At 51.7% G+C, this 23,084-nt stretch overlaps 9 protein-coding genes across 9 annotated transcripts; 5 read left to right on the top strand and 4 right to left on the bottom strand.

The window, feature by feature from the left end:
• Nucleotides 1-3: 3 nt before the first annotated feature.
• M431DRAFT_452446 (hypothetical protein) lies at nt 4-1,601 on the bottom strand. Its single transcript, XM_024915283.1, has 4 exons — nt 1,466-1,601; nt 1,259-1,344; nt 507-1,157; nt 4-438 (listed from the first exon to the last, which is right to left on the bottom strand). The coding sequence occupies exons 1-4, from the start codon at nt 1,514-1,516 to the stop codon at nt 96-98; spliced, it is 1,131 nt and encodes a 376-aa protein (XP_024773881.1). The 5' UTR covers nt 1,517-1,601; the 3' UTR covers nt 4-95.
• A 688-nt stretch (nt 1,602-2,289) lies between these two features.
• Nucleotides 2,290-3,904, bottom strand: M431DRAFT_86431 (hypothetical protein; the record flags this gene model as incomplete). The annotated part of the gene is made up of 2 exons (XM_024923679.1): nt 2,290-3,736; nt 3,789-3,904. 2 exons carry the CDS (start codon nt 3,902-3,904, stop codon nt 2,290-2,292), a joined length of 1,563 nt encoding a protein of 520 aa, XP_024773880.1.
• Nucleotides 3,905-4,409: 505 nt separating this feature from the next.
• On the top strand, nt 4,410-7,783 carry M431DRAFT_88289 (hypothetical protein; the record flags this gene model as incomplete). The annotated part of the gene is made up of 2 exons (XM_024923891.1): nt 4,410-4,654; nt 4,714-7,783. 2 exons carry the CDS (start codon nt 4,410-4,412, stop codon nt 7,781-7,783), a joined length of 3,315 nt encoding a protein of 1,104 aa, XP_024773879.1.
• Nucleotides 7,784-8,007: 224 nt separating this feature from the next.
• M431DRAFT_483014 (hypothetical protein) lies at nt 8,008-8,572 on the bottom strand (the record flags this gene model as incomplete). Its single annotated transcript, XM_024916087.1, has 2 exons — nt 8,008-8,215; nt 8,298-8,572. 2 exons carry the CDS (start codon nt 8,570-8,572, stop codon nt 8,008-8,010), a joined length of 483 nt encoding a protein of 160 aa, XP_024773878.1.
• Nucleotides 8,573-9,242: 670 nt separating this feature from the next.
• Nucleotides 9,243-9,974, top strand: M431DRAFT_6430 (hypothetical protein; the record flags this gene model as incomplete). Its single annotated transcript, XM_024921658.1, has 2 exons — nt 9,243-9,330; nt 9,436-9,974. The coding sequence occupies 2 exons, from the start codon at nt 9,243-9,245 to the stop codon at nt 9,972-9,974; spliced, it is 627 nt and encodes a 208-aa protein (XP_024773877.1).
• A 2,543-nt stretch (nt 9,975-12,517) lies between these two features.
• Nucleotides 12,518-13,570, top strand: M431DRAFT_86714 (hypothetical protein; the record flags this gene model as incomplete). Its single annotated transcript, XM_024923712.1, has 2 exons — nt 12,518-12,613; nt 12,680-13,570. 2 exons carry the CDS (start codon nt 12,518-12,520, stop codon nt 13,568-13,570), a joined length of 987 nt encoding a protein of 328 aa, XP_024773876.1.
• A 211-nt stretch (nt 13,571-13,781) lies between these two features.
• On the bottom strand, nt 13,782-14,786 carry M431DRAFT_509210 (hypothetical protein). Its single transcript, XM_024919248.1, has 3 exons — nt 14,579-14,786; nt 14,407-14,500; nt 13,782-14,307 (listed from the first exon to the last, which is right to left on the bottom strand). Exons 1-3 carry the CDS (start codon nt 14,688-14,690, stop codon nt 13,938-13,940), a joined length of 576 nt encoding a protein of 191 aa, XP_024773875.1. The 5' UTR covers nt 14,691-14,786; the 3' UTR covers nt 13,782-13,937.
• Nucleotides 14,787-15,799: 1,013 nt separating this feature from the next.
• Nucleotides 15,800-17,720, top strand: M431DRAFT_496150 (hypothetical protein; the record flags this gene model as incomplete). Its single annotated transcript, XM_024917459.1, has 2 exons — nt 15,800-15,857; nt 15,946-17,720. The coding sequence occupies 2 exons, from the start codon at nt 15,800-15,802 to the stop codon at nt 17,718-17,720; spliced, it is 1,833 nt and encodes a 610-aa protein (XP_024773874.1).
• A 2,291-nt stretch (nt 17,721-20,011) lies between these two features.
• M431DRAFT_6426 (hypothetical protein) lies at nt 20,012-22,847 on the top strand (the record flags this gene model as incomplete). The annotated part of the gene is made up of 2 exons (XM_024921657.1): nt 20,012-20,797; nt 20,910-22,847. 2 exons carry the CDS (start codon nt 20,012-20,014, stop codon nt 22,845-22,847), a joined length of 2,724 nt encoding a protein of 907 aa, XP_024773873.1.
• Nucleotides 22,848-23,084: the final 237 nt, after the last annotated feature.

Here is a 23,084-nt window from a genome sequence, read left to right as displayed (position 1 = left end):
AGATTTATCTATCCTTTTATATCCCAATGCAGAAAAAAAATACAGAATAAGATGGCCCGATATAAAAAGAAAAACAAAGCAACCCAAGCAATTCTTTAGTTTCTCAGGTTACGGTTCGTCTCGTCCGCCCTCTCGATGCACTCCTCAATCACCTGCCAGAACCGGTCCACGTCCACTCCTCTGGGTATAATCACGCCGCCTTCTCCTGCAGGCGCCTCCTTGGCGATCGTCCTGCCGGTCTGCTTCTCTCCGCGCTTGGCCTCCTCGATCGTGCCCTCGGTGATGACAGTAACATCAAAGCGCTCGTTGTGTTTAGGTCCCTGGCTCTTCTTCTCATCCCAGTCGTAAATGGCAATCTCGTCGGGAGTGCCAAGCAGAACGGCGAGCATGGCGAGAGGATCGTGGAGGGGCGGGCCGGCGGTGATGCCAAAGACGTCGCTGTTGTAAATTTGTCAAAACAACCAACTTCCATCGTCTACGGGAAAGGGGGGAAAACAAAAACTTACGCATATGTCTTGGCGAAGAAGTACAGCAGCTCGACGAGCATTGTCCGCAGCGTCGTCTTGCCAGTACCAGTCTTCTCGCCATCCTTGCCGTACAGCAGCAGATCCCTGACCTTCTCCGTCGCCAAGACCTGGTGGCTCAGATCCAGCGGCACCATGAACATCTTCTTGGCAATCTCCTTGTTGTGGAACATCTCGGCCGCAGCCTCCGGATCGACGAAGATGTTGAATTCGGCATAGGGGGTTGTGTTGCCGATGCGCTCCTTGCCGTCAACCTTGCCCAGCGGTGCGTCGGAGAAGCCTCCTCCGATCGATCCGCCCATGATACTGAGGCCCTTGATGTGCGCGACGAGCTCCGGATACTTGCGGAACAGGGCGCCGACGTTGGTCACTGTGCCGGTGGCCACGATCCAGGCTGTGCCGGCCGGCTGGGCCTTGAGAGCGGCGGCCATGGCGTCGATGGCCGGCTCGGGCTTCGGGGAGCATTTCGGAACGGGGAGCAACTCGGTACCGTCGAGACCACTTTCGCCGTGAATGTCGGTTGGCGCGTGGAGAGCAGGGCGCTCGAGGGCTTTGTTGAGGCCGACGTATAGGGGAATATCATTGTGCTTGCCAAAGGCCGTCAGAATGGAAGCGGCATTGTGTGTCGTGTGTCTGGTAGATTTCCAATGTCAGTTGCGAGTGCCTCAGCTTATTGGGGTAGCAGTAGCAAGTATCAGTCCAGAAGGCTCTCGCTCTTTGCCCACAGCACGTACTCGAGGGAAGCATTTCCAAAGACTGTCGAGATACCTAGCAGGTTGATTCTGGGGTGGTGAGCTGCCAGCAGAATAGCAAAGGCGTCCTTGTGCGGAGAATATCCAGTTAGCTCGTACGTCTCCAACAAAGTTCGGCCACCGAGCGCCTCATGCAATGCGACTCTGCACAAGACTTGCGTCTGGGCTTAATCATGCCGGGAAACTCACATCGTGGCCCGGATCGCAATCCAGCCAAACAGGCACTTGATCGGATGACATGTTTAGTGTAAGAGAGAGGGCTTAAAATGGACAGTAGATGGCACCAAACGGGAGACGAGATACGTTCTCAATGAGAAGGAGAAGGTTTTACGGTATCTTAAAGCCTCTTTTTATACGTAATTTCAAGGTCGCAGAAGGGCGCACAGGAAGACTTGTAACTGAGGAAGGCGTTCACATTCCGTAATCGAGGACATCCACAGCCCCAGATGATGAATTCGAGAAATCAGCCACCGCGCTTTCGGTTGACGGCGAGCCTTGAACAGGCCATACAAGCTGCTGCCAACTCGCTGCTCCAGGGAACCCGCTTCTTTTTTTTCTCTTTTCTCCGCAGTCGCAGGGCCCTAGAGTGGGGGAATCCATGCAGCGAGGCTCCCTTTGGCTGACCCCTCATTCACGCTTGATACTACTAACAAGACTAGCATCGCCAGGAACCGAAAGTCTGTGTCATTGGCGTCTGGAATTTGATAATGAAAGAGGTTAAACTGGGGCGCCGGTATCCATACTGAGGGAACTTCAAGGTGTCTGGAAATCGTCGGCGTCCGGAGCCACACGTGACGACCAGTGCCTCATCACAGTCTGGCTAGAGTCTTGACAGCAGCGCGGAGCTCCGCGATGGATAGTCGAATTGTCCGGAGCTGAAGAATAACTGGGGGTATCTAGTACATATATTGCTGTTTATCCAGCCGCTATGGATACTCTGGGGAATCGAAATGCATATTGTGCCCGCCGATTGCGCAAAGAAAGTTGGGCTTGTCGGCCTCCCAAGGCGGACCTTACTCTGGCTTCTTGCGCTGCTCGACGACCCGCATCACATCAGCTGCGCTGTTGACATCACCCTTTCGTTTCTTTGGCCCTCTCTTCCGCTTTGACTTGTCGCCCCTACTGGACCCTTCCTCCCCGGCGTCTTCGCCCCACCTCGAAAGCTTCACTTTCTTATCCTCAAAGTCTTCTTCATCTTCAAACCTGCTGGTGCCGAAGCCCATATCGATATCATCATCATCCCGGCTCTGCATCTGAAGAAGCTTCTTTCGCCGTTCTTCCAGTGCCTTGGCTTCCTCCTTTGCTTTGTCATCTTCGGCATCTTGCTCAATGGGCCTGAGAGATGCTGCTTTCTTGATGGCTGCCAATATGGCCGGATCAGACATGGAGGGCCCTCTGCTTGCCTCCTCGGATATGAGTGCCGTTCTTGAGTCCTTGAAGTAATTGCGTCGTTCTGGTTGTGAAACGGATGGCTTTGGTGGAGGCGGCATGGCCTTGTTGGCGTCTGCCTCCTTGACAGCCTCCTGGTTACCGCTGCTGCGCTTCTCCTCTTCGTCCGACTCAGAGTCTGATTCCCCCATTCCGGCTAGTGGATCGTAATCATCGCCAGCATCCTCAAAAATATCGACATCGACGTCATCTTCCTCTGGTTCCTCTTTCTTCCGATATTGCTCAGGAACCTCCATCCCCAATGGCTTGGCGTTCTTATCTGGCATGAGAAGACCGTTCCGCGTATCCTCCTCTTCAGGCTGTACCTTTCGGACTTTCCTTTTCTCATGCCCATCTTCGTCCACAATGATCAAAACTTCCCTGCCCTTACTATCTCTTTCGATCCGTGTTCCTGGTTTCTGTTTTGCCCCAATCTTTTTGAACCGGTCTCCCAGGGCTGATTCTTGCTGCTGCTGGGCTGCTAATCGGGCTGCCTTTAGCTCTGCTAAAATCTGATCGCGTGTTCTCTTTTTCCCAGGCGCCAGAGACACTGTTGAAAGAGTGCCCTTCTTCTTTTCCGCTTTTTCCTTCGTAATGGCTTGTACGTCTTGTTCTTCAAGTCGATCGAATTCGTCATCCACGTCGTCCTCTATGGGTGCTTCTTCGGCGCTATCCTTCTCTGCTCCCTTGTTTCCGTAGACATCCTCTCCTTTGCGTATTCTTTCGAGGAGTTTAAAATCAAGCCCCTTGACTAGATGAGTGCTTGAGAGATCTCCGCCTGCGATCTGAAACCGTAGCTTTTCGTATGTTGCCTGGTCAATTTCTTCGTCTTTGAAAGACTTTTCCAGCGCCTTTAGTCTCTCTTCTCGGTCGTCCTCTTCGCTCTCTCTAACTTGCGATCTGTCGACGTATCCTTCTCCCAGTTTCACACCCTTTGGTACGGATGTTTTAAACTTCTTTGGAGGATTTAAAGCTTGGTTTCGCTCAGCCAGCTGTCTCGCGAAATCGGCCTGGGCACCTCCTAAAGATCGTCTTGAATTGCGCGTCAGTATATTGACTTCACATGTCAGCAGTTACGACTTACGGAGTCATAGGTATGCTGCTTCGCTGCCGAGACCCCAAGGAACCCGTATTCGCGCCGGAGCTCGTGTCTTTGGATGAAGCGCCATCTTTTGACGACCTGCCCGACTTGGCCAGCATCAACTTTCGGAATTGGTCATTATTCATGATTGCTGATATGCCCAAATGCGATTAGAAGCTTCTCCAACAACGACAGACAAAAAAAGGACGAGCGCGCAGCCTTGGAAGGCAAGGCTGGAGGTGTGGCGTAGGAAACTCGACTTTGAAGTCACGGGACGACGTGCAAGAGGCGCGCAGCTTATGCTCCACTTAACGCGGCAACTTCTACTCATCACGTCACATCCGGCACGCCCATTTCTTCCCTGCAAATATTCCAGCATCGCCAATGAAATGCTGCCATTTGCTTAGGAATCTTATAACCCGAGTCGCATGGCGCTGAGCACCTAAAAAATGCCGTCTCCAATGTGTCAAAAGGCCCACTTTTGCCTGCTTCATTGACTGAGTCTGTGGGGCTTCACGAACATGCGTTGCTCTTGATATGTGTGGCCGTGCACTCCTCAATTACTCGAGCTGATCAGCCTTTGAAGGCTTTAAGATCAACTTTCATATAGTTTCGTTGGATAAGATGAATAACGCTCTAGAAAAGAACTCCTCAGCGGTGAGGAAGCGCATTGAGGGCCATGTCTTTGATGATGAAGAGGGAGAGGAGTATGAAGGCAGTGAATTCAATGGCTTTGGTGACTATTTTCGTCGGAAAAAGATCAAGCTGCAGAACTTGGATGCCGACATGCGCGCAGCATCTGACAAGCCTCCGATATTCAAAGGGGTTGTTGCCCATGTGAACGGGTACACTCAGCCACCACTTCAAGTGTAGGTGCCACTTTACTGAAGACGATAACACATAAATGTACTAATATAAGTTGCAATAGGCTTCATCGCGACATTGTACAGCATGGAGGTGGCTTTCTCCAGTATCTAGACTCAAAAACTATGGCAACGCACATCATCACTGCGACCCTAACGCCAAAGAAGGCTATTGAGTTTAGTCGATACAGGATTGTGAAGCCTGCATGGGTCGTCGATTCAATAAAAGCCGGAAAACTCTTGCCATGGTCGGACTATCGGGTACTGGGTGAAAGTCCCAGCCAAAAAGTTTTAAAATTCGACAGCGACAGAGGACTTACACAATCCAGCCCGACAGCCAGGCGCGGATACAAGGAGCAGACAGAGAATAGCTTTTATACAAGCCAGATAAAGGCCGAGGCGCAACGCAATATAGCCACTCAACTTACAGAGAAATCACCTCTGTCTAATCGGTGGCAAAACGATAGGTCTGGCGAGCTGTTGCAAAGCACAGAAGAGACTCGGGCTTCTGCGCCCGATGAAAGGTACGCAACAGGCAATGCAGGCGATGAAGAACTCAAAGACGAACCTATGGATTTGGAGGACCAGCTGGTGCCTCTTTCTACCGGCCCGACAGACCTATCAAAAATACCTCCTAAGAATATGACCTCTGAAGAGCATAACGCTTGGCTTCTGTCGGATCCGAAAATTAGAAAATCATCCACTGCGAACCCCGACTTTCTGAAACAGTTCTACTCAGAGAGTCGATTGCATCATCTATCGACTTGGAAAGCAAATTTGAAGTCATCTATGCAACGGTTGGCAGCTGAAAAAGGGCTGTCAAATCGGAAGGTGAAGAGCCGGCCTGGCTCGAGGAAGTACATTATGCATGTGGACTTTGACAGTTTCTTCTGCACAGTGTCATTGAAGAGCCATCCTGAATATCTCGACAAGCCATCTGTTGTCGCTCACAGTACGGGTGCAGGTTCGGAAATTGCAAGTTGCAATTACGTTGCTCGGAAATATGGCGTTAAGAATGGCATGTGGATGAAACGAGCTCTCGAGCTGTGCCCGGACCTGAAAGTTTTGCCTTACGATTTTCCCGCATATGAGGAGGTGAGCCGTCAATTCTACGACGCGATCTTAGGATTGGGCGGTATTGTCCAGAGTGTTAGCGTCGACGAGGCCTTGGTCGATGCCACCGACGTCGTCTTTGCCGCCGCCGAATCTCATGGCATTGGAGTTGAAGAAGGAAGTATTTGGAGAGAACAGCAAAAGGTCGACGAGATAGCATTGGCACTGCGCAACAAGATCAAAGAAAATACCGACTGTGCCGTTTCTGTTGGTATCGGCGCAAATATTCTGCAAGCCAAGGTTGCCTTGAGGAAAGCAAAACCCGACGGACAGTTTCAATTAAGACCAGAGCAGGTCATGGAAGTCATCGGTGATCTGAAGGTTGAGGAGCTACCAGGAGTGGCATATAGTATTGGCGGCAAGCTAGAGGAACTAGGCGTCAAGCTTGTCAAAGATCTCAGGGATACTCCAAAAGATCGTCTTGTAACGCTTCTAGGCCCCAAGACCAGTGACAAGCTTCATGACTATGCCCGTGGCATCGATCGGACCGAAGTCGGAGAGCAGCCTCCTAGGAAATCCGTATCTGCAGAGGTCAATTGGGGAATTCGCTTCATCAATCAGACGGAAGCTGAAGAATTTGTCTACAACCTCTCCAAGGAACTGGAAAAGCGTTTGGTGAATGAGCAGGTCAAGGGAAAGCATCTGACAGTGAAGATCATGAGGCGGGCTCTTGATGCGCCTCTCGACCCAGTAAAGCATTTAGGGCATGGAAAATGCGACTCTTTCAACAAAAGTGCAGCTTTTGGTGTTGCAACACACGATTACGAGATTATTGGCAAAGAAGCGGTTTCGATACTGCGCTCGTTTAGGTTCAGCCCAGGGGATCTTCGTGGAATTGGCGTCCAGATGACGAAGTTGGAGCCGATCAAGCTGAATCCGCTGGCCGTGGAAGGAAGTCAGAGAAAGATTGCATTTGCTCCATTCGTTGAGCCCGTTCCTTCAAAGCAGCAATCAAGAACAGAGCTTACTGACGTGCCCGAAGAGCGAAATGGATTACCGGACAACCCTATCACACCCCAGAAATTCAGAGTCGGCCAAGATGATAAAAAGGCCACTGCTCATATCAACGTTTCAAGCACACAATTCTTGTTGCCTAGCAGTCCTGATCCCGCGGTCTTGGCCGAGTTACCCAGCGATATTCGTACCAGGCTCATGGCTCAGCGCCCAAAAACCGCCGCTACGGAACTCCAAATGGAGACTCCAAAGCCAAGACCCCAAAGCCCAGTGCTAGCAGATTTCCTGTCCTCTCAAGTTGACTTGGAGGTGTTTAACGCCCTTCCAGATGATATGAAAGCCGAGGTTTTGGCACTTTACGGGCGAAACCCAACTGGGCCTCTGCCACGGGGCTCACCTGACAGACCCGAAGCAGCTCGAGCTAGGAAACCAGCAACTCCAACAAAACCCAGCGGATCCCGTAATACATTGGACCAAATATCACGTCGGCGAGATGCTCAAGAGGGTGTTATTCAAACCAACTTCCGGAAACCAGTACCCATAGCGGAGGCTCAACCTGAACAGATCGAAGAATTAGATCCTGAATTCCTTGCGGAACTTCCAGAAGACGTCAGAAGGGAAGTAATTGCTGATCATCGACGGCGGCTGTTGGCGCTGCAGTCAGGATTGGAGATGCCGGTCCTGAGGAACAATCAGAGTGGCAACCCGCTTCCCGGTGGTCAAAAAATGATACAGTTTCCTATGCTGCCGCCGGTAATTTCGTTTTCTGGATCTATCACTTCTACATCAGAGATCAAGGACATGGTAGATGCGTGGCATGCCCAAACTAGGAAGGCAGGGCCCCACAAACGTGATGTCGACGTTTTGGAAAGATATTTGGTCAAAGTAATCAAAGAGGAGATGGATCTGACCAAGGCTGTTGCGTTGATCAAATGGCTGGGCGTTGTGGTTGATCAAGACGGTGTGGATAGTAGAGGCCGCCGAGCTTGGAAGCTGGCAGTGAGCGGCATCAAAGCGGCAATGCAAGCCGCCGTTGAGGAAAGAGGTTTGGCACCATTGCAAATATGACATGACTGAACATATCAACAGGTATATAATACAATTTTGTATATTGAATATGAGATTGTATGTTTGTAAGTCACTTGGGCAGTACTTTGTATTTAGGGGCATCACATCTCGCTTTCCTTGAGTCTATATAAATATCTCTAAATATTCAACGCGCTACATCCAATCTCATTCACATTCACGCAGTACATTTCAACAAGCAGTCATTATCATTATCGCGTAAGGCATTACCATAGCATCATCATGACCAAGCCCGTGGTGGCGAGGCTAAATAGGCCGGGGGTAGACAGCCCACTCGCCAAAGAAACACGATAGATGGTCAGCTTCAAAGAGCCACCACAGGCAGTCGTATTGTCACCCTCGCAGGGATAGTTGCAGGCTGTATCGTCGAGCTTCTCAGCTATGCCGGACAGTGTCTGGGCGCACCAGCATTCTCTATTAGTGTTGAAGAGTCAGCCACGACAATGTCCGCCCTCTTGTCTCGCGGTCACAAGTCTAATTGATGACTGAAACATACCTCGACCACTCCAGTCCCGCATACCGATACTCCGTGGCGCCATTGCCGCAAAAGGCGAGACATGTCGGCACCGTCATCGCACCCGGGAGACTTTCCTGGATGCCGCCGCCTAAAGCGCGCGTGTCGGCCGAGCCGGGAACCTGGGTTGTCTCGTTGTAGCACCCAAAGTATTTGTACTTGCCGGAATCATCCCAGACGGAGACTGTGGCATTGGCGGCGTAGACAAGCGGGATGAAGAGTAGCATGTGCAGCAGAAAGGTCATGGGTTGATTCATGATGACTGCGATGAGATGTGATTATATTATTTGTCGGTATTCGCAGGGAAAGGACCGTGGTGTAGCGGAGTTGAAGCTTCAAGTACAAGGAGGCTGGCGCTGAAAAAGAGCTGCGTGTGAGGTGATTGCTAACGAATTGATCGAGCCACACGACAGAAAACAGAGAAACGAAGCTACGCTCGAGCAAACAAATGAAGCAAAGAGATGAAGAATTTAAGCCGCATTGAAGGAGTGAAGATTATGCAGCTGAAAAGCAGGCCTGCAGCAGCGTGTAAGCTGCGATAACAAGCCGTGCAGCTTATCTGGTACGATGCAGTGTCAGCTCTGCGCCAAGATCTTAAATTTCGGGGTCAATGTTGCCATGAGTGCCGAGACTCGATGCTGTTAGCGATGAGGAATCATACACGCCTATTTGTTGTGCAGCTTCGCAAATGACTAACTGGACAAAGTATCGCACTAAGTCTGGTCCCCTCCACAAACTCAGCTCCCCCACGCACAGCGATTCGATTGACGGACACGATCACCTCTTTTTTCCCATATCCAGCCATCACATGGTCACGACGAAACCTGCGCGCAGCTTCTGTGGCCTTTCCAACGACATTATCTGTCTCTAATTAATACGTACCGTACCTGCACATTAACAGCAGTGTCTCTTCTCTCGCCTCCCGCCATGAGCTCCTACATTGATTGGTCCAAGACCACCAAGTCCAAGGACTACCGAGGATCCACGTCCTTTGCGACTTTTCTCATCATCGGCCGTACGTTGCCTCTCTGTGACTTACCTGCATCTCGCTCAGTCGCAAATGAGCATGATGGCTGACGACACCGGTGATTGCGATGTTTTGTGCTAACGTTGGCTTCAGCGACATGCTTCTTCCTGGGCATCCTCTTCGCGTCGTTTCCGTACGACTTCCCCCTCCTGTGGACCAAGGAGCCGGTCGCCGCCGATTACTACGACATGCTTGAGACGCATCTCAAGTTCGTCCACCAATCGCCCCCGCTCATCGGGCGCCTCCTCAACATCATCATGAGCGTGGGGTTCCTCGGCCTCTTCATCAAGCTCTTCCGCCCCAGCGAGGCCAACTTTCTCTTCGACGGCGCCTCGCTGATCCTGTACCTCATCGGCGTCGCCGTCTACATCTCCAACATTGTCAAGGGTCTGCGCACCGTCAGCTCCGGCTTCTGGCACACGGAGGAGTTTGCCGCTTCTCAGGGCCGTTTCGACGGCGAGATTATCCTTGGCCGCGAGGACAGCCTCAAGGTTCTGGCGGCGAGCAACACCATTCTAGCTCTGGTGTTGGTGGGCATTCTTGTGCTGCAAGCAGGACAGTGGTACGCCGAGAAGAGGGACTTGGACGACGAGAAGGAAGTTGCAAAGAAGGAGGGCAAGAAGAAGCAGTGATGCGGTGGAGAGCCAGTGGTTACGCGGGAGGATATGCGGCCATACGAACGGTGAGATGATAATGGCATTGTATCACGACAAAGGTGGTGTATTTGTAGCATCGGGTTTACCGGAACTCCGCGAGGTTGGATAGTACAATCCCTCGTATGGCCGATTGATGCCTTGACGGCAAGGTCATTTATAATAATACACTATAGACTGCCCCAGCAGATTTAACTTCTTGGCAAAGACCAAGGCTTCCATGTACTGTGCCGAGGTGCGGTGATCCTCTTTATATTGAGTAAAAACATACACCAAGAGAATCATGATTCCGCTCGGCCCCTCTCTCTTGAAACATTTCAACATACTCCACGAAAGAAACGAAGGACACCGCGACTCCATGGCCCCAATTGTGAGGTCCGCAGTGTCGCATTGCACGGCATATGGATAGCTAGCACGACTGATTCGGTTAAGAATACGACGTCCTATGTGGATATTATTACATGTTTGGCCAAGAAAAATTATCAGATCATCTGATAAGAAAGTTAATACAACTTGGATATCGTAACTGGCGGGGCACGACAAGACGCTAGTCAGGCCCGGGGTATGAGCTTGCATGGAGACTATGGTTTTGTTTGAGCTGTGGGTTTGTAACTGGATTCATGCCATCGACATGAAGCAGCTATAATCGATTCATCTAGCAATTGCCATGGAATGAGTGTTTACGTGAATTGATATAATATGCCTGTAAGTGGCGTAGGCTCTCATAGTGATTGGTCCGGAAACAGCAAACCTGTCTAAAGCAAGCTTCAAAAGGAGAATCTCCAGAGATGGGGATGGAAAGTCAATAATGGAGTCTGTCGGTGGATACGCTTGAAAACTCTGAGCCAAATAGTTTCCATAAAAGAAACGGTCCAGCGTACCGTCAAACGCTAATGCACAAGGTAGCTCCTAGATGATGATGAAGGACTCGCTGTGAGTTGGCATTCAGCAGGAATGTAATATGCAGCATGTTGTATGCAGGATTATGCAATTAGATGCTTTGAACTTTCTAGCTAATGCTCACGCCATTGGGACTAGTATCTTGTACATGTCTCACAGGAATTCTCTCATAAAACAATGGCAGTCCCTTGCCGATGGCGGCTTACGCCGTTGTTTGCTCAAGCTCGCAGGTTTGCTTCAATGCGGGGAGCTGACAGAGACAGCCACCGGTACGTCTGTCAAACGTACCTTGATGTCTATAGACATCACTGCGTCCTCATAGGAGAAATACGCCCGGATGTGGTACCTGGCTGCCTCCCTGCGCCATGCAGCTGAGCGGTTTTCCGTTCTCAGCCCGGCGCCTATTCAGGCAATTTGCTGGGCTGTGATGCGCAACGGAGCGTGGATCCAGAGGTGTGCAGGCATCATAAACAGGCTGGGTACTAACTCGCGCGGCAGGCAAACTTGGTCCCCGGAGGTTGTCTTGGATACACGAAGAGTACAAGTAAGGATGCTTCAGAGTCTCTCCTTTGTGCTGTTGGATCGAAGCATGGTGTACGCAAAATAGACTGTTTTTGTAAGGATTCACCTAAAACTCTCTTATACTCACTCTACATTTCTGACAGCTACGGCGCAAGCCTTATGACAGCTGTAGGTTTGCAGAGAACTACCTAAGCAAAGAAGCCCCCCTGAAAGACTCCAGATGTTAGTACATCCATGGCACAGGTACTCCATACCGTACCCAGAAAAAAACGAAAAGTGAAAAATGAGAAGAAAAAAAAGCACACGCAGGCACATGCAAGTGCCGGGGTGTGAATGCTCGTAACCGATCTCGGCAGGCACACGAATCAGAACAGCCAATGCCAGCCAATTGCCGACCCCTCGCATCCTATCGATAAGCGTCGATAAGATTGAATTTTTTACAGTCACGCCTCTTGGGAGTCACAGCAAGTGGGATAGCCTCGACGGGAATTTGTGCCATTTCTCCATGTCTCCATGCAGCTGAGCCACGCCTCTCTACTTTATACAATGTAGGGCCGAATCCTTGTCTTGTTTCTTTCACCTTCTCCCAAGTCTGATCTCTCTGCTGCAAGCACGACAAAGAAGATAAAATCCCGCGACTCGCTCTAGACTGGGACAAACTCCGCCCACGTCTCCTTTGTGTCACTCTGGCTGCGCAACCCTTGTTTGCTTCTGCATACCAAACGTACAGTAGGGCGAAGTCGGTGTGGGCTCTTGGTTGCCAGCATTAGCATTGCGAGCTCAAAGGTCCCCCACACGGAATCCTGTCGCCTTAAATTTAAAGCTTTTTGGGCATCCTTTCTTTTTGCGCCTCCGAACCTCGTCGCTTTCCGCCTCGTCTCAGGAGGACTCGCCCTTTTTGCAGTTTTGCCCAGCTTCTGCCTGCTCGCCGTATTCTTTCAAAACCTGCTTTCAACCCCCGCTCCCACAGGAGAGGGGGCAAAGCTAGGGACTTTGAAAGAAGTGCGCTGAGAGGAGAGAAAAGAAAAAGCATCTGCTGTTTTACTCTTTCCCTCTCCAACCCCCGAACCATCTCCGGAATGGCCCAGGCCACCCTCGATATGACCACCTCAGTTGCTGCCCAGCCTGAGTTGGCATTCCAACGCAAAAGCCGAACTGCGACTATGGAGGCTGTCGAAGACATCATCTATGGATCGGTAAGTTGCACCCAAAGACTTGGTGATGTTGAGATGCGAAGGAGAAGCTGATGGGCTGAGTTGCAGGTTGCCGGTATTGCGGGCAAATACATCGAATATCCCTTCGACACCGTCAAGGTCCGACTCCAGAGCCAGCCCGACCACCTACCACTGCGGTACACCGGCCCCTTGGACTGCTTCCGACAATCTATCAAATCCGATGGCCTTCGCGGGCTATACAGGGGAATCAGTGCCCCTCTGTTTGGCGCGGCCGCAGAAACTAGCAGCCTCTTTCTGTTTGAAAGCGTAGGGCGAGAGCTTCTGTACAGGAGCAGCGTGGCTTCTCGTGACAAGGAAATGACATTGCCCTTGTTGTGGCTTACCGGCGCCATATCTGGAGTGTTCACGTCCTTTGTCCTGACGCCGATTGAACTTGTCAAATGCAGGATTCAGGCGCCAGCCCTGTCTGAGGGAGCGCCAGTTGCCCCTCTACGGCCTACAGCTGTGATCCGTGAGGTCTATCGGCATGAGGGCATCAGAGGCTTTTGGCACGGCCAGCTTGGTACTCTGATCCGGGAAGCTGGTGGCTGCTCGGCCTGGTTCGGGGCCAAAGAGACAGCCACAAAGGCATTCTACAAATTGCGGATGCGATCTGCCACCTCTGAGGCAGAGAAGGAGGCTATTCGTTCGAAACCGCTTCCTCTTTGGCAACAGGCCATTGCCGGCGCATCGGGGGGCGTTTCCTACAACTTTCTGTTCTTCCCTGCCGATACCATCAAGTCGCGCATGCAAACATCGCCCGTGGGTGGTGTCCAACAACGCCGCGACTTTTGGAGCGAAGGCAGGGCCATATGGAGGCACCACGGACTGCGAGGTCTGTATCGCGGCTGTGGCGTCACCTGCGCCAGGGCAGCGCCCAGCTCTGCATTCATTTTCATTGTATATGACGGGCTAAAGCGCCATGTCCCCATGCAATAAGCTTGCCTGGGCATCCGGCTGCCCGTCTTTTTAGTTCTTTTCTTCTAATATTCTTCATTGTTTTCCAGTCATTGGCATGGCGAAAACATTTTTATATGGTCGGTTCGCAAAGTTTAAAGGGGCATCGCAACAGCGTTTCTTTTTGTTTCTTCTGCTTTTAAAGGTCCGGTGTCGCGCACTAAAAAGGGGGGATTTGGGTCTTATAAGGACAAGGAGTCGTGATAGACATTACTGGCAGTTGATCTAGCGATAGATAATGTGAATATCGCTGCTATTTGCAATTACAGCTATCTACCGTGATTCCATATGGTATCGTGATATGACAACTAAGATTAACTGTCTGGCTGCCAACCTTTTCAAGTTGGCTTTACTGCTTCTCGTCCTCTATGGCAGTCTCTGCGTCTTCCAGATTCCAATCGTTCAGGTATCCCGCTCCATAACTCAAGTATGTCGCAAAGCTCAGCCATGCCAAGTAAGGAGCCTGGCACCAGCCCGTAAGAGAATCCACGGATCCCCACAGATAGGCCAGATAGCCATTGAGGCCCAGCAGGGCAACGATATCAACGGTAGCTTCAACTGGGCGCTTGGCGACGAAGAAGAGCGGCATCCAGGCGAGATTAAGGCCAAGTTGGACGGTGTAAATGGTCATGCTATGCTTTGTTGTCTGGATGGTCTGTGGCGTGGACAATGGGGCGAGGCCGATGCTAGTGGCGCGGTAGGCGGCATATCCCATGAGTCTTGTAAGTACAGCAAGTCAGTCAAGAAAATTCAAGAGATGCGAGGTTCAAGATTTTTGGAGGGTTGGTTTCATGGTGGTTTTGCGGGAGGAGAAATACCCGTAAAGGGCTGTCCAGACGGGCCCGAACACCCATGGTGGGGGATTTAAAGGAGGTTGCTTCAAGGCTAGATATGTCTTTTGCGTCTTGGAAGCTGTTTCATTTTTGGGGTCAGCGTTTAGCTCAAGTTTTCTACATTGCAGAATATTTATCGAGGTGGATTTCTTCTTACGTCGGGTGCCGAAGCCAACGGCAGTGCCCAGTGCAATGGGGAGGAGAATCGAGGAGGCCGGATTCTCGAACACGGCCGAAGGCAATGTGAGGGAGGGGATATACGTAGTCATTTTTTCTGTGCAGTAGTAGAAAATGTGTGTGCAAATTAGAGGTTGGATGAGGATTCTAGGGAGAGGGATGTGATGGGATTGAAAGGGCGTTGTGGCATTCATATGAAGAGGGATCGCCCTGGCGATGTATGACGCAATGTGCCGATTGGCTGGGCTGGGTCCGGGAGGGGGGATCGGGGATCTGGGAGGGATGGAGCATTTGGAGATTTGGGCTGAAGAGGAGCTAATTTTGCCTGTCCAATTGGTACTTAATAGCACATGTGCGATTCTTCAAAGACAGCACAGCGGGATTAATTGAAAAGGGAGGTGTTGCAGATATGGTTAATTAGGGACGGATATGATTCAGTGTAGCCTTGTAGATGCTTGCTCGTACAGAATGAAAAGAGCATTTGTGCCTGGAATGAGATGTACAAGACCCAACTTGCAACTTGATTCAGCTCGCTGTTAATTGCATGCTGCGGGCCTTTAAAAGTAAAACAATTTGTCTTCTTCAATATGGAGACAATCAATATAAATTGATGTCTTAACTGTGAGGGTGCAGCCATTTCGTTTTATATGCCCGCGGATTCTTATCAACGTCCGACTTCCTAGGAAGTCGCTCAGCTTGTCAGCGCTAGGATAATAACACGCATCAAATGATTGCATGCATGCATTCACTGCGCAAACGCAAACATGAGACTGTCCACTAAAACGCGTGCTGCAGAGCTTGTTTGCGCCTTGTAGTGCCGGGCTGTTAGTGGCTGAAACCCGCTGCACGGCCCGCCCTATTAACGGGACACTCTCGCGTCCTGGTGCTAAACGCGATCTAACGCGCACCCACGCGCCTTCCCTCGCGGCTGTAAAACACCCCCCCTGGTTCAACGCCAAAACCGCCCTTTTTCCAGACATGGGGCAGGCACGGCTCCAGCTTTTCTCTCAATTACACTCGCACCTGCAATTTCTTCCTAACCTGCAACTGCATCTGCATCTGCAACCGCAACCGCGACTGCAACTATCTAGGCTCCTCCTTCTCTTGACTCTGTTGTACTTGCAATAACTGTTGCCATCACGACATTGTTGGAAGGAGCACTCTAGTTTTTATACCTCTTAGTCTTCTATCAGCAGCTGCAATGGCTCCTTCTTCCCAGCTGAGAAAGAGGACGCGCAGTGCTTTGGACTTGGACTCTGGTAGGTCCCACTGCCACCATGCAACTTCCTATCCTTAAGGTATCATTCAAGCTTGTCTTTTCGGATGCTAACTTGCATCTTTCTTCAGTCCTACAAGAGACTCCCAGCAAAAGACTTCGTCGATGCCGGCTGGTGGACACCTCATTCAACGATGAGAACCAAGACCCCGATTTTGATGTCACTGGAAACGATGAGAACGACGAGGCTGAAGGCGAGCTCAAGGAGCTGCCAGCACCGAGGCATCGGCGCCTGTCCCAGACCCCGTCAAAACCCAACCCCGTGACACCCTCCACTCCTCGGCACCGAGATGCATTTGGCTCTTATCCCAGCACTCCTCGACATGCCGTCATGTCGGCGGGCAAGCTGTTCAAGCGAATGACACCCCAGACACCGCTCACGCCCACCACTATCCAGACCGTGTACCATCAGGCTCGACAACTATTTGCCAGAGGGGCTGAGCCTGGCCAGCTGGTAGGGAGGGAAGCTGAGCGGGAGCAGTTGACGGCATTCCTGGATCGTCTTTCGACATCATCTCCCGGAGGATGCATCTATATCAGCGGGCCCCCCGGTACCGGAAAGAGCGCCATGATCACCAACATGACAAAGACGTATTCCGAGAAGGATGGAGTTCGCAGTGCATACGTCAACTGCATGAGCATCAAGTCGTCAAAGGATCTTTATCACACACTACTTGCTGCTCTCGATGAAGACAGCAGCGATCTGACAGAAGCAGAGGCTATCTCAACCCTGCAGAAAATGTTCTCTTCCAAGACCAAGTCATCAACCACCTATCTCGTCACCCTTGATGAGATTGATCACATTCTTACATTGGATCTGGAAAGCTTGTACCGGGTGTTTGAATGGTCTCTGGCAAAGTCCTCCAGGCTTATGCTCCTTGGTATCGCCAATGCTCTGGATCTTACAGACCGATTTCTGCCACGACTGAAATCGAAGAATCTTAAGCCGGAGCTACTTCCCTTCCTACCATACACCGCGGCCCAGGTCAAGAACATCATTATCACTCGATTGAAATCACTGATGCCTGAGGGAAAGGAAGCCTATGTCCCGTTCATTCACCCCGCTGCCATCGAGCTCTGTTCTCGCAAGGTTTCAAGCCAGACTGGAGATTTACGCAAAGCATTTGAGATATGTCGTCGAGCTCTGGATCTAGTCGAAGCCGAGACCAGATCAAAGCACGAGGAGGCAGCACGGGAAAAGTTTCTGCAATTGACACCTACCAAGAAGCCTCTTGGAGAGAACATCAGCAACGGTAACTCGACGGGCGGGACTAGCCGCAGTGTGTACTCGATTACGACGGCTTCTCTCAAGGCATTGACCGCAGAGACTGCTCCACGAGCTTCAATTGGCCACCTAAACAAGGTCACTGCTGCAGCCTTCAGCAATGGAACTGCCCAGCGTCTCAAGGCCCTCAACCTTCAGCAGAAGGCCGCCTTGTGTTCATTGGTGGCCTATGAGAACCATATTCGAACGATGGTCAAGGCGCCTAGTGCGCCTCTTACCCCCAGCAAGACGCAGACGCTGGCACCCACGATCAAGGTGCTTTTTGACAAGTACTGCAAGCTGTGCCTTCGTGATTCGGTGCTTCATCCCTTGTCGAGCTCCGAGTTCCGTGAAGTGGTGGGCAGCCTTGAGACCCTCGGGCTTGTCAATGCAGTGGAAGGAAAGACGGGCAGCTTCGTAACGCCACAGACACCCAGCAAACGAGGTCGAAAAGTGGCGGCTGCCAGTGGTGATGAAAGGCGAATTGCCAGTTGCGTCGGAGACAAGGAGATTGAGACGATAGCCGAGGGAGTTGGTGCCGACATTTTGAGGAGCATTCTGTCAGGCGAGGCGTTGGATTAAACGCAAATGAGAAGAGTCGGTGTACAAAGTATATATTCTGTTTGCGAGGCATTGGGTTTGGCGTACATGGGGCTTGATTTGGAATTACTGTATGGCGATTGCCAGCATTGATTGGCGTTTGAAACTGGTTCGAATTTTGTTTGAGCATTGGGCACAACTAGCAAGTTGTTGTAATAGTATTTCATAAGGGCGAGCATACATAGCGTGATGAGCATGGACGATTCGAGAGTGCATTACTCGGTACATCAAAAAGAGCAGATAGACAATGGCACAGTTAAACATAAGAAAATCAACTAGATCCAGTGTTCTCCCATAGCCCTGTGTGAAGTCGAATCGATGTTAGTATCTACTGTACCTATAAAGAAGCCATGGCATGGTTTGGACGGGATCAACTCGAATCAGCTGTTTGTGGTCGTACAGTAATACAAGCAGGCTACCATTCTGTTGCCCCAGTATTCAATATTACCTGCATTTGGTCGGTGCTTTCACGGCGTGCTATTTGGGGTTCTACCAAGCGCTGATGACAGAGGACAGGGATCGGTGATGGGCTGGAAAGGCCTAGACTCCCCATGCCAGGTGCATCGCCAAAGCATCCATTCCATTCGATGTATATTGCCGTAGCAGATGTGCGGGCGCAGGTACTTGCTTGTAGAGCAACGGAAATAGAGGTTCCGACATCCAACGTGCAAAGGGGCCCCCGCAGCTTTCGTGCCATCAACAGCCCGGATTGACCGGACCGGCGGCACCAAACAGAAAGGGCGGGAATCAAAGCTTGTAAGAGGCATCCAATGTAGTATTACGAGTATATCACTGTAAGTGTATGTATGTACAGTATGGGATTTGATGGCTGAAACGGCAGCTTGCAGCGCAACCAAGCTTTTTTCTTGGCTCTGTCAAGTGCCGGGTGCCTAGAAAAAATCCCTCCGAAGCACCCGGGGAAAGAAACACGGGGAAGGGGTGGGAGGGGAGGGGAGCTTGTTTTTTTTGTTATGGCCCAAGCTTTGAAGGATGGGCTGATGAGAAGAGGTTTTTTGAGGGTTGGATTTGACGAAACGAAACAACAGGTCAGGTCTGAAGTAGATGAGCTCCATCGGTGCTAGTAGTGCCTAGTAACCGGTGTGCCTGGAGGGGGGCACGCAGAAGGGTCCAGGGGTATCGATTTTAGCTGATTTTGAGGGGGAAATGCTAGATAGGTACAGGTGTGGAATCTTGGAAGGCTTGGAAGTTCCAGCTTATAGATGGCGGTATAAGTAATCAATGGTACAGTAAGATGGCCTAAGTCAATACGCTTCCAGCTTATCCGTACAGTACACAGTATTAGAGCAAAGGCTCTATCAAATACGATTGTCCTATTCGATGCAAGGATCAGGAATCAGGATCAGGATAGGCGACTCGGTGGCTTCTTTTTCGGCTGCGTTGTGGCAGCACTCGGACGGCCCAATTGGTACAAGCACCGCCGCCTTGCTGCAACTTGGCCAAAGCGGGTGCATGTGCATTTGGCAAATCCCCAACTGAGATGCGCCAACCGAAACAGGCAGGATAATCGGCTGCTGCGAGCGTGCCCTTTTTCGATCTCCTTTGCGTCTTGTCTGTGACTGTGACTCTGTCTGTGTCTGTGTTGTGCAATTTAATATCGTTTCTCCTTCTCTTTGCGTGTCTGTCCATTTCTTTCTTTCTTTCTTTCCTTTGCTTGTTCCTCCCATTCCTTTTTTTAAATAAAGCGTCGTCATCCTCCAGTTAGGAATGTTTGGTGCTGCTAGCCTCGCAGCGACGCAACCAGCGCGGCTTGCCGAACTTTGCCTCTTTCAACACCTCTGGCCCCCCTCCACCGTGCCGGTCTGCCGCTCGCTGGAGCAAGGCTGCTGTGCAGTTTAATATTACTAGGTAGGAATTATTGGGGTGTGTATTTTCTGTTTCATCTGCAGAACGAACGAGAGAGAGCGAGAGGGAGAAGTAGGGAGATAATAAATCCCACCGGCGCCGGGTCTAGCTTTTGGGGGTTTTCTCTCTCTTCTTTTTTTTCCTTTTACTTTTTCCCTTTTCTTGTTCATTGTCTTTTTTTATTGTCTCTCTCTGCTCTTTCTTTTTTTGGTCCGATTCGGGAAACGCTGTCGATTTGGGGACTCCGAAGCGCCAGACCACGAGCCACGACCTACGAGCCACGATCTACGAAACTCACCTACCAATCTGCGGCTCCCACGGCGATAGCGACGACAACACACGATCCAGCCACAGCGTCCCTACGGCCGTTGCAGCGACCGGCGACCGCTCGAGCCCGCCTTGCCACGCCCATGCCAGCATCTCGGGGCAGCGGCGGCGTGTCGACATCGTCGGCCTCGGCGTCCGTGTCGTTGCCAGCGCTCCCTGGCGCCTCGACCGCAGCAAGAGACACCAGAGACAGAGAGAGCACGCCGTCTTCGCCCTCCTCACCATCGCCGACACCAGCATCGCCCTCCTCGGCCCCTGCCGCTGCTGCCGACAGCCAGCCGCCTCGGTCGTCGATCCCTGCAGCAGCAGCATCCCCATCCACAAGAACATCGAATACGCCCTCCACGTCTGCCTCAACATCTACGCCTGGCCTCACGCATACTCCCGTCCCCACGACTGCTCCTTCGTCTACGTCTTCCTCCACATCCGGATCGCGCCCCGGCTTACTGGCGCGCCTGGGCAGCTCCCTCAATCTGCCTCTGCCTCTCCCCCTGCGCAACCGCAACCGCAGCGTGACCGACTTCCATGTACGCTGCGACGAGCCTCATCGGAAATATGCCGCCGGCGACCACGTCCACGGCTCTGTCGTCCTGGTCGTCGTCAAGCCGGTGCGCATCACCCACCTGGTCGTTACGCTGCACGGCTTCGTGCGCGTGCTGAGGGATCCCGCCGGCGCTGCCAAGGTCCGCAACATCACTACGCTGCCGCAGGGAGGAAGCTCCTCGCGCCCGCAGTATCATGGCAACGGCTTCGCAAGCCTCTTTCAGGACGAGCAGGTGCTGAGCGGCGAGGGCAGGCTTGATCCCGGCAGATACGAATTCGGTTTCGACTTGGTGTTCCCCGACAAGGGACTGCCAAGTAGCATTGACGTGAGTTTCCGATCACATAGTCCGCGCCTGAAGCCTTGGCGTGTACATGTATACGCATAAGGGGCATCAACTATCAAGAGCAGTTGCTAACGTCACTTGTATCCCAATCTAGTTCGAGCGCGGAACCGTATCCTACATGGCCACGGCAACTCTAACACGCCCCCTATCCATGGCGGCGACAACGACATGTGAAAGAAAAGTTATGCTGGCCGAGAGGATAGACGTAGGCCTCCTGCCACCGCCGCCACCGAGGACAATCTTTCTTGAACCTATATCCAAGAAGACGAGAAAGAAGAAGTCATCAATGGCACTGGACAAGAGCTCTCTTGCTACCCCTGAGCCAGTCGATGTAGTACCTGAGCCCGACGCAGGAGAACCAATCTCGACCCCTTCCGAGGATACCGCCGCGCGTGAGAATCCCCTTGGCGACCAGCAAAGTGAACGCCGAGGAGCGGCCGCCTTGAGCGATGTCCAAAGCGAGGTCAGCGGCGAGAGCGGCCGCAGCATCAGCACCGCCATGAGTCGGAGCGACATGACTCAGCTATCACAGGTTGGCACCAGTGCCTTCATGTCAGCACAGCAGCAAGCTGTCAACGACAAGACTATTACCGCCAGCATTGAGCTTCTCAGGGGCGGTTGCTTGCCGGGTGACGCCGTGTCGGTGCGAGTTACGGTGCAGCATATTAAGCAGGTCAAGAGCATGACTGGTGTCATTGTAACGCTTTTCCGCCAGGGAAAAATCGATACCTCGCCTCCGTCACAGCTGTTCAAGGACATGATGACCAAGGAGGACGCTCGTCGAATACAGAGAGAGGATATATACCCCAGGTCACGAACGGGGTTAGGCGGCCTGTCACTGTCTTCCGCCGGCTCCATCAGCGTATTTCGCAAAGACCTTGACCAGACAACGGCACCGCTCATCATCGACCCGGAAACCATGCAGGCGTCGGTCACGGTGCCAGTCAAACTCCCTGATGACTCGTTCCCGACCATCAAGGGAGTACCTGGAGATATGATCTCCTTCAAGTACCAGGTAGAAGTCATTGTCGATTTGGGCGGAAGGCTATCTGGTCACTTCCCATCCCGAAAGACTTCGAGATTCGGCGCATTTAGCAGCAGCGCCACAGATCAGACTATAAGCATGTTTTCACAGAGGAGGGGGGCTCAGATAGAAATCATCGACACGGCTCCGCTTAGAAGGCAAAAGGGCGTTGTTTGCGTGACGATCGAGTCCATTGTCGGCACAGTGGACTCATCAGGACAGCGGAGGCTCGTCAAGGTGTCCTCGTCGTCGAAAACGCTCGACAATGCGGAGAGCGACGACGAGATGGGCTTTGTCCCAACCCCGACTCGATACGAAGAAATCGACCGCAATAATCCGCAACCCCATGGGCCACCACCACAAGAATACTTTCCTCCACCCACAAACCATCAACGTCCATCCTACTCCCCTACTCGCTCTCCTCATCCTTCTCATCCGAGTTATCCGCCAACAAGCAATCACGACCTTGCACCATCATATACACCACCCCCTCCTCAGATGCCTGATCCAAGAAATTTGACGGAGAAGGATCGCATACGACAGGCAGAACAAAGACTGCTGCCCAGTCGTCCGCAAGCCGGACCATCTTCGCCTGATGAAGACGACATTTACGATGCTCAAGCCACACCACGACCACCATATGCAGGCAATTCAGGGGAAGAGGACAACATTGGCCCCTCCGCTCCGACAGAAGAAGAGCTCACAGCCGCCGTCAACGGTCCGATGGACGCCGGCGAGGATAAACAGGAGCGTGAGCGGAGACGGCTGATGCAAGAAGCCAGCGCTCCCCCTGAATTCCCTGAGGACATGGATCGAGGCGGCGGACCCGGTCGAGCCCCTAGGGAAGATGACTTGACGGCTGATGCTGAACCAACTGCGCCCACGATGGTTGAAGATGAGGATGATTATCCGGGGTATAATGCCAATGCAACATCATCAGGGAGCACAAGTGCACATAGGAGACACGACAACGATGATGGAGAGCAGTTACCCGCGTACCGGCGGTAATGTTGGGCATGCAGAATATGTGTGTGCAATCAAAGACGCATATGTCTTTTAACTTTTTTTCATGTCTTTTTTTTTCTTATTATATAAATGTCCGCGTTACAGAGCATGCATGACTGGCGTTGGGTGCAGATAGGGATGGAGGGAATATATACAGGGTGTGCCATTTGCCACGGCGTCACTCTTTTGTACTTAGGAATGACTGCTTCTTATATATATATTTATATATACACATGTATA

Source organism: Trichoderma harzianum, assembly GCF_003025095.1.
Source record: "Trichoderma harzianum CBS 226.95 unplaced genomic scaffold M431scaffold_7, whole genome shotgun sequence".
Classification (NCBI taxonomy): Eukaryota; Fungi; Ascomycota; class Sordariomycetes; order Hypocreales; family Hypocreaceae; genus Trichoderma; species Trichoderma harzianum.
The sequence above is the reverse complement of the archived record's forward strand: the minus strand, read 5'-3'. Positions and strand labels throughout refer to the sequence as shown.